Here is a 13,461-nt window from a genome sequence, read left to right on the forward strand (position 1 = left end):
CATCAATCCTGGTTTAAGGGATTGAGCAGATTTTCCTTAAGAAAGTTTAAAAGCACCTGTGCAGTGCTACAAAGAGGAACACAGAACAGCATCCCCAGGGGATTGACCTCCTCAGAGGCTAAAAAATGGCTTAAAAGGGGAATGCTGCATTTTGTGATCCTGACCTGGACTCAAGAGGCGCAGCACAGACACATCCAAGCCTTCAAATCCAGCCAGAAAATCCTGAGGCACTCGGGGCCAGAGGTCTCCAGAGCAGTTTCCAACCAGCAGCAGCTCCAGAGTCTCCCCCAGCTGCACCCGCTGGTCAGTCCTGGAGAACCCCCACGCTGAGCCCCAGGACTGCTGCTGGGCTGGGATCAGCACTGACACCGTGGCCTCCATCTCCCACATCCCACAGCCAGCAGTAGCCAAGCTCTTTTCTTTCCACCAATCTACCATGATGTATATTTATATTTCAATTTTAATTTAATTCTATTGCTTTCACACCAGCAAGCATGAATAATTTACAAAGCCTCTTTCCTCTGGGGCTTCTTCTGGACCATACAGTGATATTTCCTCAGCTGCTGCAGTTGTGTCACAGCCACATTCCCAGCAAGGCCAGGGTCTTTTTCCATACCCTCCCCCCAGACAGCAGTGAGGGCCTGCTGATGCTTCCAATACAGCTGGAGAAGGGAATGTTCTTGTGTGTGTGAGAGAGCTGGGAGAGGGAGAATGGGGGAGACCAGGAGGAGAATGAGGGTAGAGAAGGGCAAGAAATTGCCTTTGCAATGAGTTCCCTGCTCTGCTCCATTACAGCAGGACAAAAGCAGCAAGGTTGTTTCCTGGCAGTGATCTCCAGTCCTACACCTGCCTTCCCCCTTCCACATACACAGAGCTGCATTTCTTTCAAAGTATTTAACTGTGGTCATAAACACGTGTATTTCCTAAAAGACATTAAGCCTACGCCCCCCATATCTGTCCATCCCCACCCCAATTTCTGCAGGATATATCCTCCCAAATTCCCTCAGATTCCAACACTTTTATATCCCAGTATTACTAAACTTTATAGAAAAAAAAGAATGAACATGTCAACACTGAAATACCCCCACTGAGGAGCGATATGAAACCTCGTTTCCTTTACGTGAGGCAAAACTGAACCACAAAGCTCCAGTTTGGGAATTCACAGAGTTCCTATGGATCAATAGCCCTGAGAAGGATTTCAGGGTGACACAATCACCCAAAGCACAGGACTGAATGGCAACACAAACATTTTGTTGTGTCCAAATGACAGGTGAGAAATTCCAGGAGCTCTGAGATCTTACCCAGCCCCTTCCCCTCTCTCCTCCATCACTCCCAGTCTGGCTGCCAGACCCCACTCCAGGGAACAGCAGGGCTGGCAGAGCCACAGATCAAACAACAGAATAAACAACAGAATGTTCATAACTGGGATCTCCAAGGACCGACTGCAAGTCCTGAAAATGGGAGTGGAAAAAAATCGAAGTGAAAATCAACCCAGCTTTAGGGTCAGTTCTTTGCGTTCGGTTACAGGGGAGCTGAGACCCAAGAGATCAACAAGAGAGGAGTTCCATATTCACCAAATCTGAGGAATTTCACTTATTCCACCTTCTGAAGGCTTTTCCCAGCCTCACCTCTCCTTTTCCACAAGTTCATGGATTTATTAACCATAAGGACATGGAAAAATACTGTAAGGAAATGCACAATTAAAGCTTTTTCCAGAATAAACCCCAACGTTCTTCCTTTCCTCATTATTTTATTATCTGTTACTCTAATTTGGAGCCTGTGGTAAAATATGTGACCACGCCAGGAGCCCTGTCCCATCAATTCTAACTCCAAGACTGATAGTGGGGAATTTGTGGCTATTGAATGTACAACCATTATCTTATTTGCAATATTTTTTAACATAAAAACACAAATAAGTCTATATAAAATAACAGTCAAATGAAATGACTGTCTCCTTGAAGTCATAAAATCAAATGATATATGGAAAAGCACAGACTCATTCAACTTCAACCTTCAGCAACAGTTTTGTGCAGATATTTCCCTCAATTCCCAACTATTAACACTGAACTGAACCTCAGCAGTTCCATCACACAGGAAAGGTTAATGGAAAATAAGCCTTTTCCTTATGCAGAAATAGTCACCAAAATTACATATTTAAAGTGGCACCTCTGGTTTTCATGGAAAAAACCCTTCATATTCAGATGAAAGCAGTTGATAAGACTCAGCTGAGCCTCCCACTTTGCCTTAATGGAAATTTATCCATCACAAAACCCAACATGCTCAAAATTGAAGTTCTTTCAGCTTTTAAATGCCAAGCCAAAATCTTTGCTGAAAGCTTTTCTATCTGCTTTTCCATAACAATGAAGCCTAAAAGCAAGTTCCTGGGAAAGAGGGGTGGTTCTGTGAAAAGGCAGTGGAGAAACTCTCGCTGTTACAGGAACACACTTTGCCCTCAGCCTCTCCCTGTAAATTCCCAGGTCAAAGCAGAGAGTTCCAGCTTTTGGGAGAAACAAGCCCCCAGTATAACCACTGCTTCTAAGCTGCAGCAATCCAGTTTGTTCCCATGTTACAGATGAGCTACTGAGATCCAACAGGACAGAAAAAACAGTTTGGGGCTCCAGTTTCCTTTTCCTTCCACTCAGTCCAAGTACACTCCTGAAAGATGAGTGGCAGAAATTCTGTGAGTAAGTAAGGAGTTAAACTTTGAGGAGAAGAAGGAGGAAAAGCCCAAAGTGCATCGTTTGTGTGTTTAATGGTTGGTGGTTGGAAGCTTGTGGGAAAGATGATGAGCCTTGACCCCCCGTTTGCAGAGTAATTACTGGCATCAACAACAAACCAGTTCATTAGGAAACCCACTGGAAACCCTTCCCAGAGCTTCATAAACAAAACAATTAGGCAAAGATTTCCATGGACTCCCCCTGTCCCTGGCTGCAGGGCACGATTCCTCCCTGCCTGCTTCCTTGACTGCTCCCGAAACGCTCGGTGCGGATTCCCGGGGTGCAGGAGTGGGGGGAGCGGCCAGGAGGAGTCAGAGTCACCCCACTCCCCTCAGACACAGCATTTATGTGTGACAGAAACACTCTGGGACTTGTTCCAGCCTAAGCAAATAAGATAACCCATCCTAACACCCAGAAGGGCCAGGCCAGAAGGACTTGGTGACACCCCTCCATCCACAGGGACATCGGCCACCCCACCCAGCAGCACCCCCAGCACTGCAATCCTGGAAATCCCAACAAACCCAGGCATTTATTCTGCTCACAGAACTCAAAGTGCTCTTCCTTCATTAACAAAAATTGTGCCAAGAACCTCCCAGCCAGAACTCCAGAAGAGGAGCTCAGAAAAGAGCTGATAAAACAAAGCTTCCAGACAGTTTCCAAAAAATAACCATCCCCTTTCCACCTCAGCAAGAAAAAACCTGTAAAAGCTCCTTTGTCTTGCACAGAATCAAGAGCAGGGGTGTTTACAAATAATACAATAAAATAAGTATGAAGAAAGGTGGAAGAATTTGTACAAGAGCAACTTTGAATCTGTCTGACAAAAATAAACCACGGAAATGTTATTCCATAATAGATTTCTTTAATGTATTCTGAGCTTAAAAGGTCTAATTAGAGTAAAAGAGCAATTTTGAATGTCTGACAAAAATAAACTATGGAAATGCTATTTCATAATAGATTTCTTTATGTGTTCTCAGCTTAAAAGGTCTAATTAGAGTCAGTTGAGGCACAGACTCAAAGTAATGAAAAAATACAATTTTGATTTGCCTTATTTTGGGGACCAGTTTTGCAGTATTATCAAACAGGTTTCTGCAAAAACCTCACAAGTTATATTTTCTTGGGAAATACAGACAGATTGAGGGAAAAATCTACTAAAACGTGAATAGTAAGAAGAAAGCTTCAATTTTACCTGGAAAATTACAAGCTAGGCAACTCTAAATCACAGATATTCCAAGTGTAAATTTGAGATTATTTCAATATTATAGACATAGTACAGAAAAAAATGAGTGAGCAGGTTTAGAAGCAACAAACCACATAAAAGATCCTAGGCTGGGGTCCAAAAGGTGCCTTCTCTTGGCAGACCAGTATAATCCAAAGGGAAGAGTTTTATTTGTGTCCCCCTTCCCCAAATGAGAGAGCAGCAGAGCAGGAGTGCTCTGGAGTGAGGGGTTTGATGGGAACACTGCCTGGAGGAGGTGAAGGCTGCTTATTTCAGACCCTAAAATGCAGGAATTGGGCAGGAAGGGCAGCCTGACCCCATTTTATGCTGAGAGAGAGAATTCCAGCAGTTTCTCTGGAGCAAACAGGAGATAAAGGAAGGCATGAAAGTGGCACCAGCAGGAGCCCAGACCTGCTCCAGGAGTGGCTGCACTTAACTGAGAGGAAAGTGCAGAAATCATTCCCCTCCCATCCACTTATTTTCAGTCCAGTTTGCCAAAGAAATAGAAAAGCTGAGCTGGGATTTGAATTTCTGCTAAAACTGTACACTCTGAAAGGGTCTTCCTGAATGGCAGGGGACTCACAGGCCACCTGGACTGGAGGAAGGGCACTTTCCTGAAGCCCCTGGCTTAAAAGGGTCGTTTGGGCAAAGACACTGCTCTTAAAATCCTCTGGCTGTCGGTGGTGGCATCCAAGGGTTTTCAGAAACAAAAAACCAGGAATGCAGAGAGGAACTGCAGGCTCATGGTGCAAAATAAAAAGAAATTTTTGAAAAAAAAGATGGTAAGGAATGAAAATTATAATTTCCTGTCTTTAACCCAGCAGCTTTTTTCAACAACCAAACAGAAAAAAATATGACAAAGGGAGACAAATGACTGAGGAACTCCAACTACAGAGAACAAAGGGAAATATTTCTCCCTAATTTCTAAGCCCTGCCTATGCAGGCAAACATTAACTGTAGTATATTCAAATAAACCCATTCCTCCTCAGCTGTACCATTGAATCAGGAATGCTGAAGTCCAAAGCAAATATTTGGATTACAGCTGACTGAAACATTGTGCCAGGATCTCCAGCACTGTGAAAACCCCTTTGAACTCCTTTCCTCTGGGTCTCTGTTTGCTGTGCCCTGTGACAGTGACACCCATGCCACTCAGACAGGATTGCATCTCCCAAGGAGCATTCCCTGCCAGTGTCTGGTCTGCAAAGAGCCTAAAATGAACTCGTGGGAAGAGCAGGTGGCAGCACACCAGGGCTATCCCTGGGAGCCCCACGATCAGCTGAAGGTCTCTCCCATCCCTAAACGAGGATCTGCTGCTCAGCCACAGCTTTTCCCAAGGATCAGGTGGGAGAGACAAGCTGAGGTTGGCCTCAAAGTCACCTTGGCTGGGAAGGAGTTAGCTGCAGCACGAGGCTCCTCCAGGACAGATGGAGACATTTACATCGGCAATAAATGGGAGAACAGTTAAAAAGCTGTTATTTCCTGCACTTCTGGGCACAATGTCCAGCTGGAGGCAAGACATCCACCTCCCAGTGGGGCACCAGCATGGAATTAAGGCTGTGAAGGAGGATGTCATACCCTTCCTCTGGATCTGAGGGGACTGACACAGGACTGACTCACTGACTGACACAGTCCTGAAGATTTCTGCACATCACGAAAGACAACATGAAATTTGCCTGTCACAAACCACACTCAGCACTGGGGCTGGAGGAGCAACTAAAAGGAGAATCAGAAAATCGGACCCAAGGGGCAAAAGCTCCTGTTCTAGCTAAAAACCCAAGGAGAGAAAGACTCCAAAACCTCACGCCAGGTTCTCAAAAAGCTTTGAACCAAACAGGACAGCTTAGATTATTCACTTGGTATTCACCAAACCAATTTCCACGGTAATCCTGGTTACTAATTTACAGACACAAGTGGATTTACCCACTCAGTTTCCCACACAGCTCTGCAGCCATTGCTTTTTTTTTTTTTTTTGCTAATACTGACACTCGTTCTACAATTAGAGCAGGCCCAGTGTCTCAGAAGCTGATCTTTACACTCCAGGCTGGTTATTCTGTATTTTTTACAGCCCAGGCAGGTTCTCTGTGGAATGCAGAACATTGCACCCATCTGGCAGGCAATTACCACAGCTCTACCCTCCGAGGTGAACCATTACCTTCCTCTCTTCCACTGCACCACTGACACACACAGCTCTCAGCAGAGCACAATCCAAATCTCCTCCCCAGGATAATGTCCAGGAGAACATTACAACTGGCTAATTATGAACCTTGCCTTGTCCTCGGTCTCCTGAGTGCTGGCAGGAGAAAAGAGCTGTGCTGGTAACCCAAGGAAAGGAGAGAATCACCCCCAGGCAGCTGGGTCAGAGTAGGAAGAGCAGGTGCCTGCAGAGCTTTGCCCAGCTCAGAGCTCCCAAGAACTTTTATAAACGAGTGTATGATAAGAAAAAAAAACCCAAACCTGCCTGCATGTGAGTAAGGATAATCTATTGTGCCTGGAAGCATACAAATCAATAAAGCCATTTTTTAAATATAGGAAAGCTGCAGGAGCTAACTAAAAATCACACACTCAAGGATCGTGGAATGGGTTGGGTTGGGAAGGACCTTAAATCTCATCTTATCCCACCCCTGCCAGGGGCAGGAACACCTTCCACTACCCCAAGGTGCTCCAAGCCCCAGTGTCCAACCTGGCCTTGGGCACTGCCAGAGATCCAGGGGCAGCCCCAGCTGCTCTGGGCACCCTGTGCCAGGGCCTGCCCACCCTCCCAGGGAGGAATTCCCTCCTGATGTTCTCTCCCCACAGAGGTGCAGGCAGCTCCAGTGCACACCCTCAGCTAATACTTCCTTAGGTCCCTGCTTAATCTCAAATGAGATTTAAACAAAGCTTTGCCCTCACTGTGTAACAAATCCCCCCCTCAGCTGGGACCCCCAGTCAGGTATCCCAGGGTTAATTAACACGTGGTTTATCAGCCAGGAAGCTCAGAACGGACAAGTGCCACAGAGTGCAATGGGAATAAATTGGGCATCTCCTTCCACACTTCCACTTTGTGTCCCCAGATCTGCTCCAAGCTCTGCTGCTGCTTGTTCAGTAATTTCACGCTACGCTGCTTAACAATGTAAGCATGGAGGCTCCATCTAAAACTGCACTTCCCAAATGTCACTTGTTTGTGAACACATGGCTGAACCCAAAATTGCTTTTAATATTCGAGTGGTGCCTGCTGGCTCTGTTGTAGTTAAGGGTCTGTCTGAATTTCCATGATAAACCCCATTTTCTGGGGTGTAATACCATGACCACTCACTACACATAAACCTGCTTTACAAGGTCACAGCAGACAGACACCATTTTTTACATTTTTAAACCAAGGTTGCTTGGCTGTTTTTGAGTTTCAGACACTTGACACTGATTTGAGGCCCCTTATGGTTTAAGGTTTTTCTTACCATCCCTTTAACCCCAGAACAAACTCAAACATATGACCCATGCCTGGAAGTGTCCAAGGCCAGGCTGGATGGGGCTTGGCACAACCTGGGACAGTGGAAGGTGTCCCTGCCCATGGCAAAACTTCCCAGATTCTACTGAATGAGCTTTGCTGATCAGATCTGCAGACTTCAAACCAGGAGAGTACGAGTGCTGTCACAAACCAAAGTAACAAAGCACAGCAGAAATCTGCCCTAATGAGAAATAACCACACAAACATAACTCTCCAAACTTAACTGAGTGCACAGATTAGAGGAATTCAGGTATCTTCAGAATGTTATTACCACAGTGTTATTAAAGCTTAAAAGTATTTCCAGTTTATTCCTTCCCAGCTTAAAAGTATTTCCAGCTTATTCCTTCCCCTCCAGTGTGTACTTAATGAGTTGTATTCAGTCACATCAGTCACCTTATTCACTCTGAAATGCAGTTTGGATACATCAGAAAACTAATCCCAATTTACCAATCCCAAAACAACCTGTCCACAAGGTGAATGTAACACTTGAGAAATTCATTCCTACACCCTCAGAATAAAACCAATTATCGAGACAAAACCACCAATGTGGGACAGCGAGAGAGCAGGTCCCAAAGCAGTGGCATTTTCCACATTGTCCTTAGGAATAAGGACAAATAACCAACCCCACTCCCACTGCTCTGTGTTCCATGAGCTGGTGGCTCCCACCAGCCCCTCAGCCCAGCTGATCCCACCTGTGTTGCCATTTTCCCGTAGTCAATCCAGCGCAAAGTGGCAAAGTTGGTCGACTCGGCACAGTTGAAGCCGTGATTGAAGCCAGCGTGGTAACCATAAGGGAATGTGATCATAAACTCCCCAGCTTCCTGGGTGATCTGAAAAACAAAGGAAAAGGGAGGAGACACCCCACGGGTCACTTCATGCAGCAGCTTGAGAACAGAGACCTATTAAAAAACCCCACTGATTAAATCTCCTTCCACTGGAGGGTCGGCAGACCAGTCATTGCCAGCTCTTGGCTGAGCCTGGAACGATTCCTGCTGAGCTGCAGGAATACTCAAGTATTTCTCTTAAGGGAAAAACTCAGAACAGTGGATGGAAGGAGTGACATGATCTGAACTATTTACACCTGCAGGCTCCAGTTACAAAAGGGTCTCGGGCTGCAACATTCCAAAAGATCAATAAATCTTTGACATGACCGCTTTGGCTCACGGCAGCTCCAAACCTTCACTCCCACCCCCATGCCAGAGCAGCCAAGAGCCCTGGATTTCCCTCCTAACATTCCCTCTGCATGGCAGGGTCCTTCTGAAGCACCTCCTGCCCTTCCCTGTATTTATTTCCCCACTCACATTTATCAACCTCACTCCCACCTGTTCACCCAAAAATCAAAGACCCGAAAAATTACAGCCCATCTTTTGTCTGCTTTGGGAATTGTTCAGAGCAGCTGTGGCTGCCCCACCCCTGGCAGTGTCCAGGGCCAGGCTGGACAGGGCTTGGGGCAGCCTGGGACAGCAGAAGGTGTCCCTGCCCATGGCAGGGGTGGCACTGGATGAGCTTTAGGGTCCCTTTCAACACAAACCATCCTGTGACCCTACTTTAATAAACTTAAAACAACAATAAGCATAATGGACATTATTAATAAGGGTTGAACTCTACAGATCACAGCTGGAACCAGCAGGCCAATCAATCTGGGATGCTTCTAAAAAATCCTCTTTTTACATCTTATGCAGAAAAACCATTGGGAAAAAAAAAGAATTTAATTGTTAAGAGAATGGCCTGAACCATGGGAGCAACTCCCAGCCCAGCTGCCCCTCCTGCAGCAGCACCTCCCCTCCATGGGGTATGGAAGAAGCAAAGCTTGACCTTCACTGTCTTTCCAGCCCAGAAGTGCTGACAGACCTCTCACAGCTGTCACAGGCCAAGCAATTCCATTTGGATCCCTTCCCACCAGCCATAACTCACACCCCAGCAGTTCAGAGCCCACAGAGACTCCAAGGGACTTGCACTTCCAAACACAGGGATGGAGCCAAATGGAAAATGTAAACAGACAGAAGTTCAAACATTTCCCCCCTTGGCTGGGCCAACATCTGAACTTGCTGATGTCATTAGCATTAGAAGAATAATTTCAAAAAGAGGGAATAAAAGCTGCTGTGATACACAAGAAGCTCCTGCAGGATTTCAGGAGGGGGTGCTGAAGTCCAGCCTGCACCCAGCCCCATGGAGCATCCTGCATCCATCCCTTCCATAAATCCCAGCAGTGCCACTCTGCTGGCTTCAGAAGATGAAAAGATTATGTTTCTGTCAGTGACTGCACATCCTGGTGTCTCCATTTCAAGTCCACATCGTCCATGGCACTGCTGTCAACATTATCCCACAATAAATTAGAAAACACTCCAGATGATGGATAGGCCATGCAGAAAAGTAATAACTATTGAAGGAAAGCCAGCACAAACTGCCACTCATGGAGAAAGCCCCAAATTTACTGACTTCTGCAAGCTCTTGAGGAATAAATGGAGAAATCAATAGGAGATTACAGAAATACATATTTTTAATTATTAAAAAGCCCTAGTATTGATCTGTTTCTTTTTTTCCAGAACAGCATTATAGAGATTTATAAATGCTGCCTATTCACTTCATTGAAATCTGCCAAGAATTTGGATGAAGGGATCCTATCTCTATTCCTCAGGAAAAATAGCACTTGTTCCCTGTTTGTGAATAATAGTGATCCTCCTTCAACAGCCACTATTTCAGGACAGGGCTTGGAGCAGCCTGGGACAGTGGAAGGTGTCCCTGCCCATGGCAGGGGTGGCACTGGATGGGCTTTATGGTCCCTTCCCACTCCATGATTCCACGAAACCAGTTTGGAGCAGGCATCTTTGACACTTCCCACACCCACAGGCAGCTCTGGCTCCACGTGCTGGGAGCACCCAGCAGCAGCAGCAGCAGTTTCACTGATTCTGCACAGATACAAATCCCTGTAGCCACACTTGGCTGAGGAGATTTACTTCTTGCCACAAGACTTTAAGAATAAGCACATTAAAACGATCATACCAAATAAACATGACCCCTCTTTTCAAATCAGGGCTTAAGAGCTGCAGGGATCCTTCCAGGCTTACAGCAGCACGAACACTTACACAACAGGGAACCAGCACAGGCAGCTCCACTTTGGGTCATACCAGATCCACAAGAAAATAAAGAAGTGCTCCTGAATCACCAGCGGGTTTTGCTGCCCACTGATGAGCCAGAACATGCTCATTAGCTCGTCCCTCTCTACCTGAGAGGCTCCCTAATTGCCAGAGTTTGTTCAGTGACAGCTTTTCTTCACAGTGTCTCAGCCAAACCCCAAATCCTTTTTCCAGGCAGACCTGGTTTGAACTGATGGGATGCACTCAACATAATAATGCCCTTGGAAATCCCCCAGTGGCTGGTGCTGAATTGATTCCTCAGGAGAGAAGTGCTGTGCTCCCAACAGCCTGCAGGGTCCCTCTGCAGCCCTGTACGTACCCTGTCAAAGGGAATCCCGTATTTCTTCAGGATGGAGGGAGAAATGAGGGTCATCTTGTGCCGGAGGAAAGCATCACATCCCTGAGAGCTTCCTGGGAAAAATCCTGTGGACACATTCAAAGGAGGAGCATCACTATAGGGCTGCTGGACTGCTCTTGGGAAAACAATAGTATTTGTTAGATTCCAGTTCAATCTGCCCTACATATCACCTCCTAAAGGGAAAAAGTGTTAATATTCAGGGAGAAGAAAGGAAAGGAAACATCTCCATCCCAGGCAGAGGCAGGAGGGACACGTTCACAGTGGTCACCAACAAGTGGCAGAGGCAGCAGGAGCTGACCCAGTCAGCACCTCAGCATGGTTAAGTGTTAAATTCTACCCAAGATCCACACTGAGCTATTAAAACAACTCACAAATAATTAGGGAAACTAAAGTAGTGGTAAACACTGACCAAACCACTCAACGGCAGCTCAGCCACTGTAACCCCATTTTCCTCAAGATCATGTCTTTCCCTCCAAGGGGGTGATTCCATAACAATCTGTGTTTATAGGGATTCAAACCCATCACAGTTAAGGAAAACAAATAACCCAAGCTCTGGAACCAAAACTGATTGATGAGACGTATTGGAAGGGGTTTCAGAAAGTCAAAAGGATTACTGGGTTCCAGGTTTTCTTATATTTTTGTACTAAAAGCATTTCAATTAAAGTTATGACTGTCTGCTACCCAGTCTGTCGTCCCTCTCTGCAGTTCCTCTTTTTAATGCACAGTTTAAGTGGCTCTCATTAAAGCCACTAATAAAGAAGCACATTTTAAGTGATTAGCACCAATAACATGGCAACACATTAACATTCTCTCCATGGGCTCCATGGCTCTCCCAGTGAGCCCATTTACAGCTCAGCTATTCATTTTCCATATTAATTGCACACTCATTTCTCCATAGTACACTTCTCCCCACTGATGTACAGGACAGGGGAATGGCCAGGCAGCAATATTGGCTCTTTGCAGAGTTAAATCATCACCCATCTCAGCTTCCAGAGGCAGGAAACTAAAGACCAGACCATTGATAATTTGCTCCTGGTTTTACAGCACAAACCATCCCCGTGCCTCAAAATTGATCATCCATAAAAATTAGTTACAAACAGCAAGAAACTTATTATTGCTGCTGTCAGGCTTGGAGTGGTATTTCAGAGTCTGCAGAACACAAGTCATCTGATTGATTGACTCCTTATAAAAATTACTTTTTTCATCTATTAAAACCTGGCAAATGACTGTAGCTTTGAAATGAAACATTTCTGAGCAGCCATTTCCAGTATTATTTGTATTTAGGGATCATGGAGCTCAGAGCCCAGGAAAACAACACCACCAAGCCCCGGGACACTCATCCCCACTCATTCTGCATTTACCCCACACAATCAGTTGCTCCCCTTGACACCCTGGAGTGTGACACAGTCAGACTGTCAGCAGGAAAAGGCACTACAGGAATTTGCCTCTTTTCTGGGGAAATCAGCATTAGAACTTCTTTTCTTTTGCATCAGAGTAGAGTCTTCCAGATTTTCCTGCCTGCTCCTACCTTCACCACCAGATTTAAACCCCCCCAGTTGCCTCACTGGAGACGAAACACAGAGATTTGGAGTTAATCATTCTGGGCCAGCAGCTTTTTTTAGCTGGGCAGCTCCTTGAACATTTGCAAGTGAACAAAAATAGAAACAACACCAACAAATTAAAACTTATCTACTTCTGCAGCCAGACATCTTCCCTGAAGCTTGAGAGGTGGGAGTTTGCCACAGCTCAAAGTAACTCTGCCTTCCCCCCACCACCATTTTCCTTTTCTTTTTTCTTCCCTTTCACTGTTTTTTTTTCCTTTTAATACAAACTTTATTGCACTGAAAAATAAAGGAGGACGAGGCTAAAGTAAGAGGAAAACCACCAAATACAGAATGTATCGTTACAGGGTGAAGGAGTAATGGGTACAAACTGGAAGAGAGGAAATTTAGGTTCAGTATCAGCAAGAAAATTTCTGCTGTGAGGGTGGTGAAACACTGAACAGGTTGTGGCTGCCCCATCTCTAGGAGCATTCCAGGCCAGTTGGAGCAACCTGGCCCAGTGGAAGGTGTCCCTGCCCATGGCAGGGTGCAATGAAATCATTTTTAGGGTCCTTTCCAAGCCAAGCCATTGTGGATTAAACCCCTTGCCCAGACATGGGAGGGTTTGGCCTCAATGCCTCAAAATTCAAGGGTTTTTCAGAGAATTTTAGCTGAGGTCACACCATGCCAGGAGACCGAGGCTTTGAGGGAAGAGTTGGAAGGAAAATTCCCTGACAAGTTTTCTGGCTCTGAAGCTGCTCTACCAACACAGCAGGTTCCCCAAGCAGCTCTTGCAGAAGTCACCAGTAACACCAGGTCACTGTCAGGCCTTTATCAACCCAGTCAAAAGCCAGAGCTCACCTTTTGCCAGGCGTTCCAGCCTCTTGCCGTGCTCCGGGGGAATGGCATACCTGGGAGGAGGTAACACAGACAAAAATCAAAATCATCAGTCTTTAATGTAAAAATAGTGAAGGGAAAAGTCTAGGAACAAGTGGGGTAATAACCCTCAGC

The 13,461-nt window shown here is 45.7% G+C and overlaps 1 protein-coding gene across 4 annotated transcripts in view; it reads right to left on the reverse strand.

Moving 5' to 3' along the window:
* Window positions 1-13,461, reverse strand: part of KDM4B (lysine demethylase 4B) — a 72,365-nt gene that overhangs the window by 30,276 nt on the left and 28,628 nt on the right. For all 4 annotated transcript variants that reach the window (XM_068996869.1, XM_068996868.1, XM_068996867.1 and 1 more), the window contains exons 6-8: window positions 13,312-13,361; window positions 10,871-10,974; window positions 8,107-8,244 (exon numbers count right to left, since the gene is read on the reverse strand). In XM_068996869.1, the coding sequence (XP_068852970.1) occupies window positions 8,107-8,244; window positions 10,871-10,974; window positions 13,312-13,361 (292 nt within the window). The remainder of the gene's footprint in view (window positions 1-8,106; window positions 8,245-10,870; window positions 10,975-13,311; window positions 13,362-13,461) is intronic.

The sequence above is a fragment of the Aphelocoma coerulescens genome, chromosome 28 (assembly GCF_041296385.1).
Source record: "Aphelocoma coerulescens isolate FSJ_1873_10779 chromosome 28, UR_Acoe_1.0, whole genome shotgun sequence".
Classification (NCBI taxonomy): Eukaryota; Metazoa; Chordata; class Aves; order Passeriformes; family Corvidae; genus Aphelocoma; species Aphelocoma coerulescens.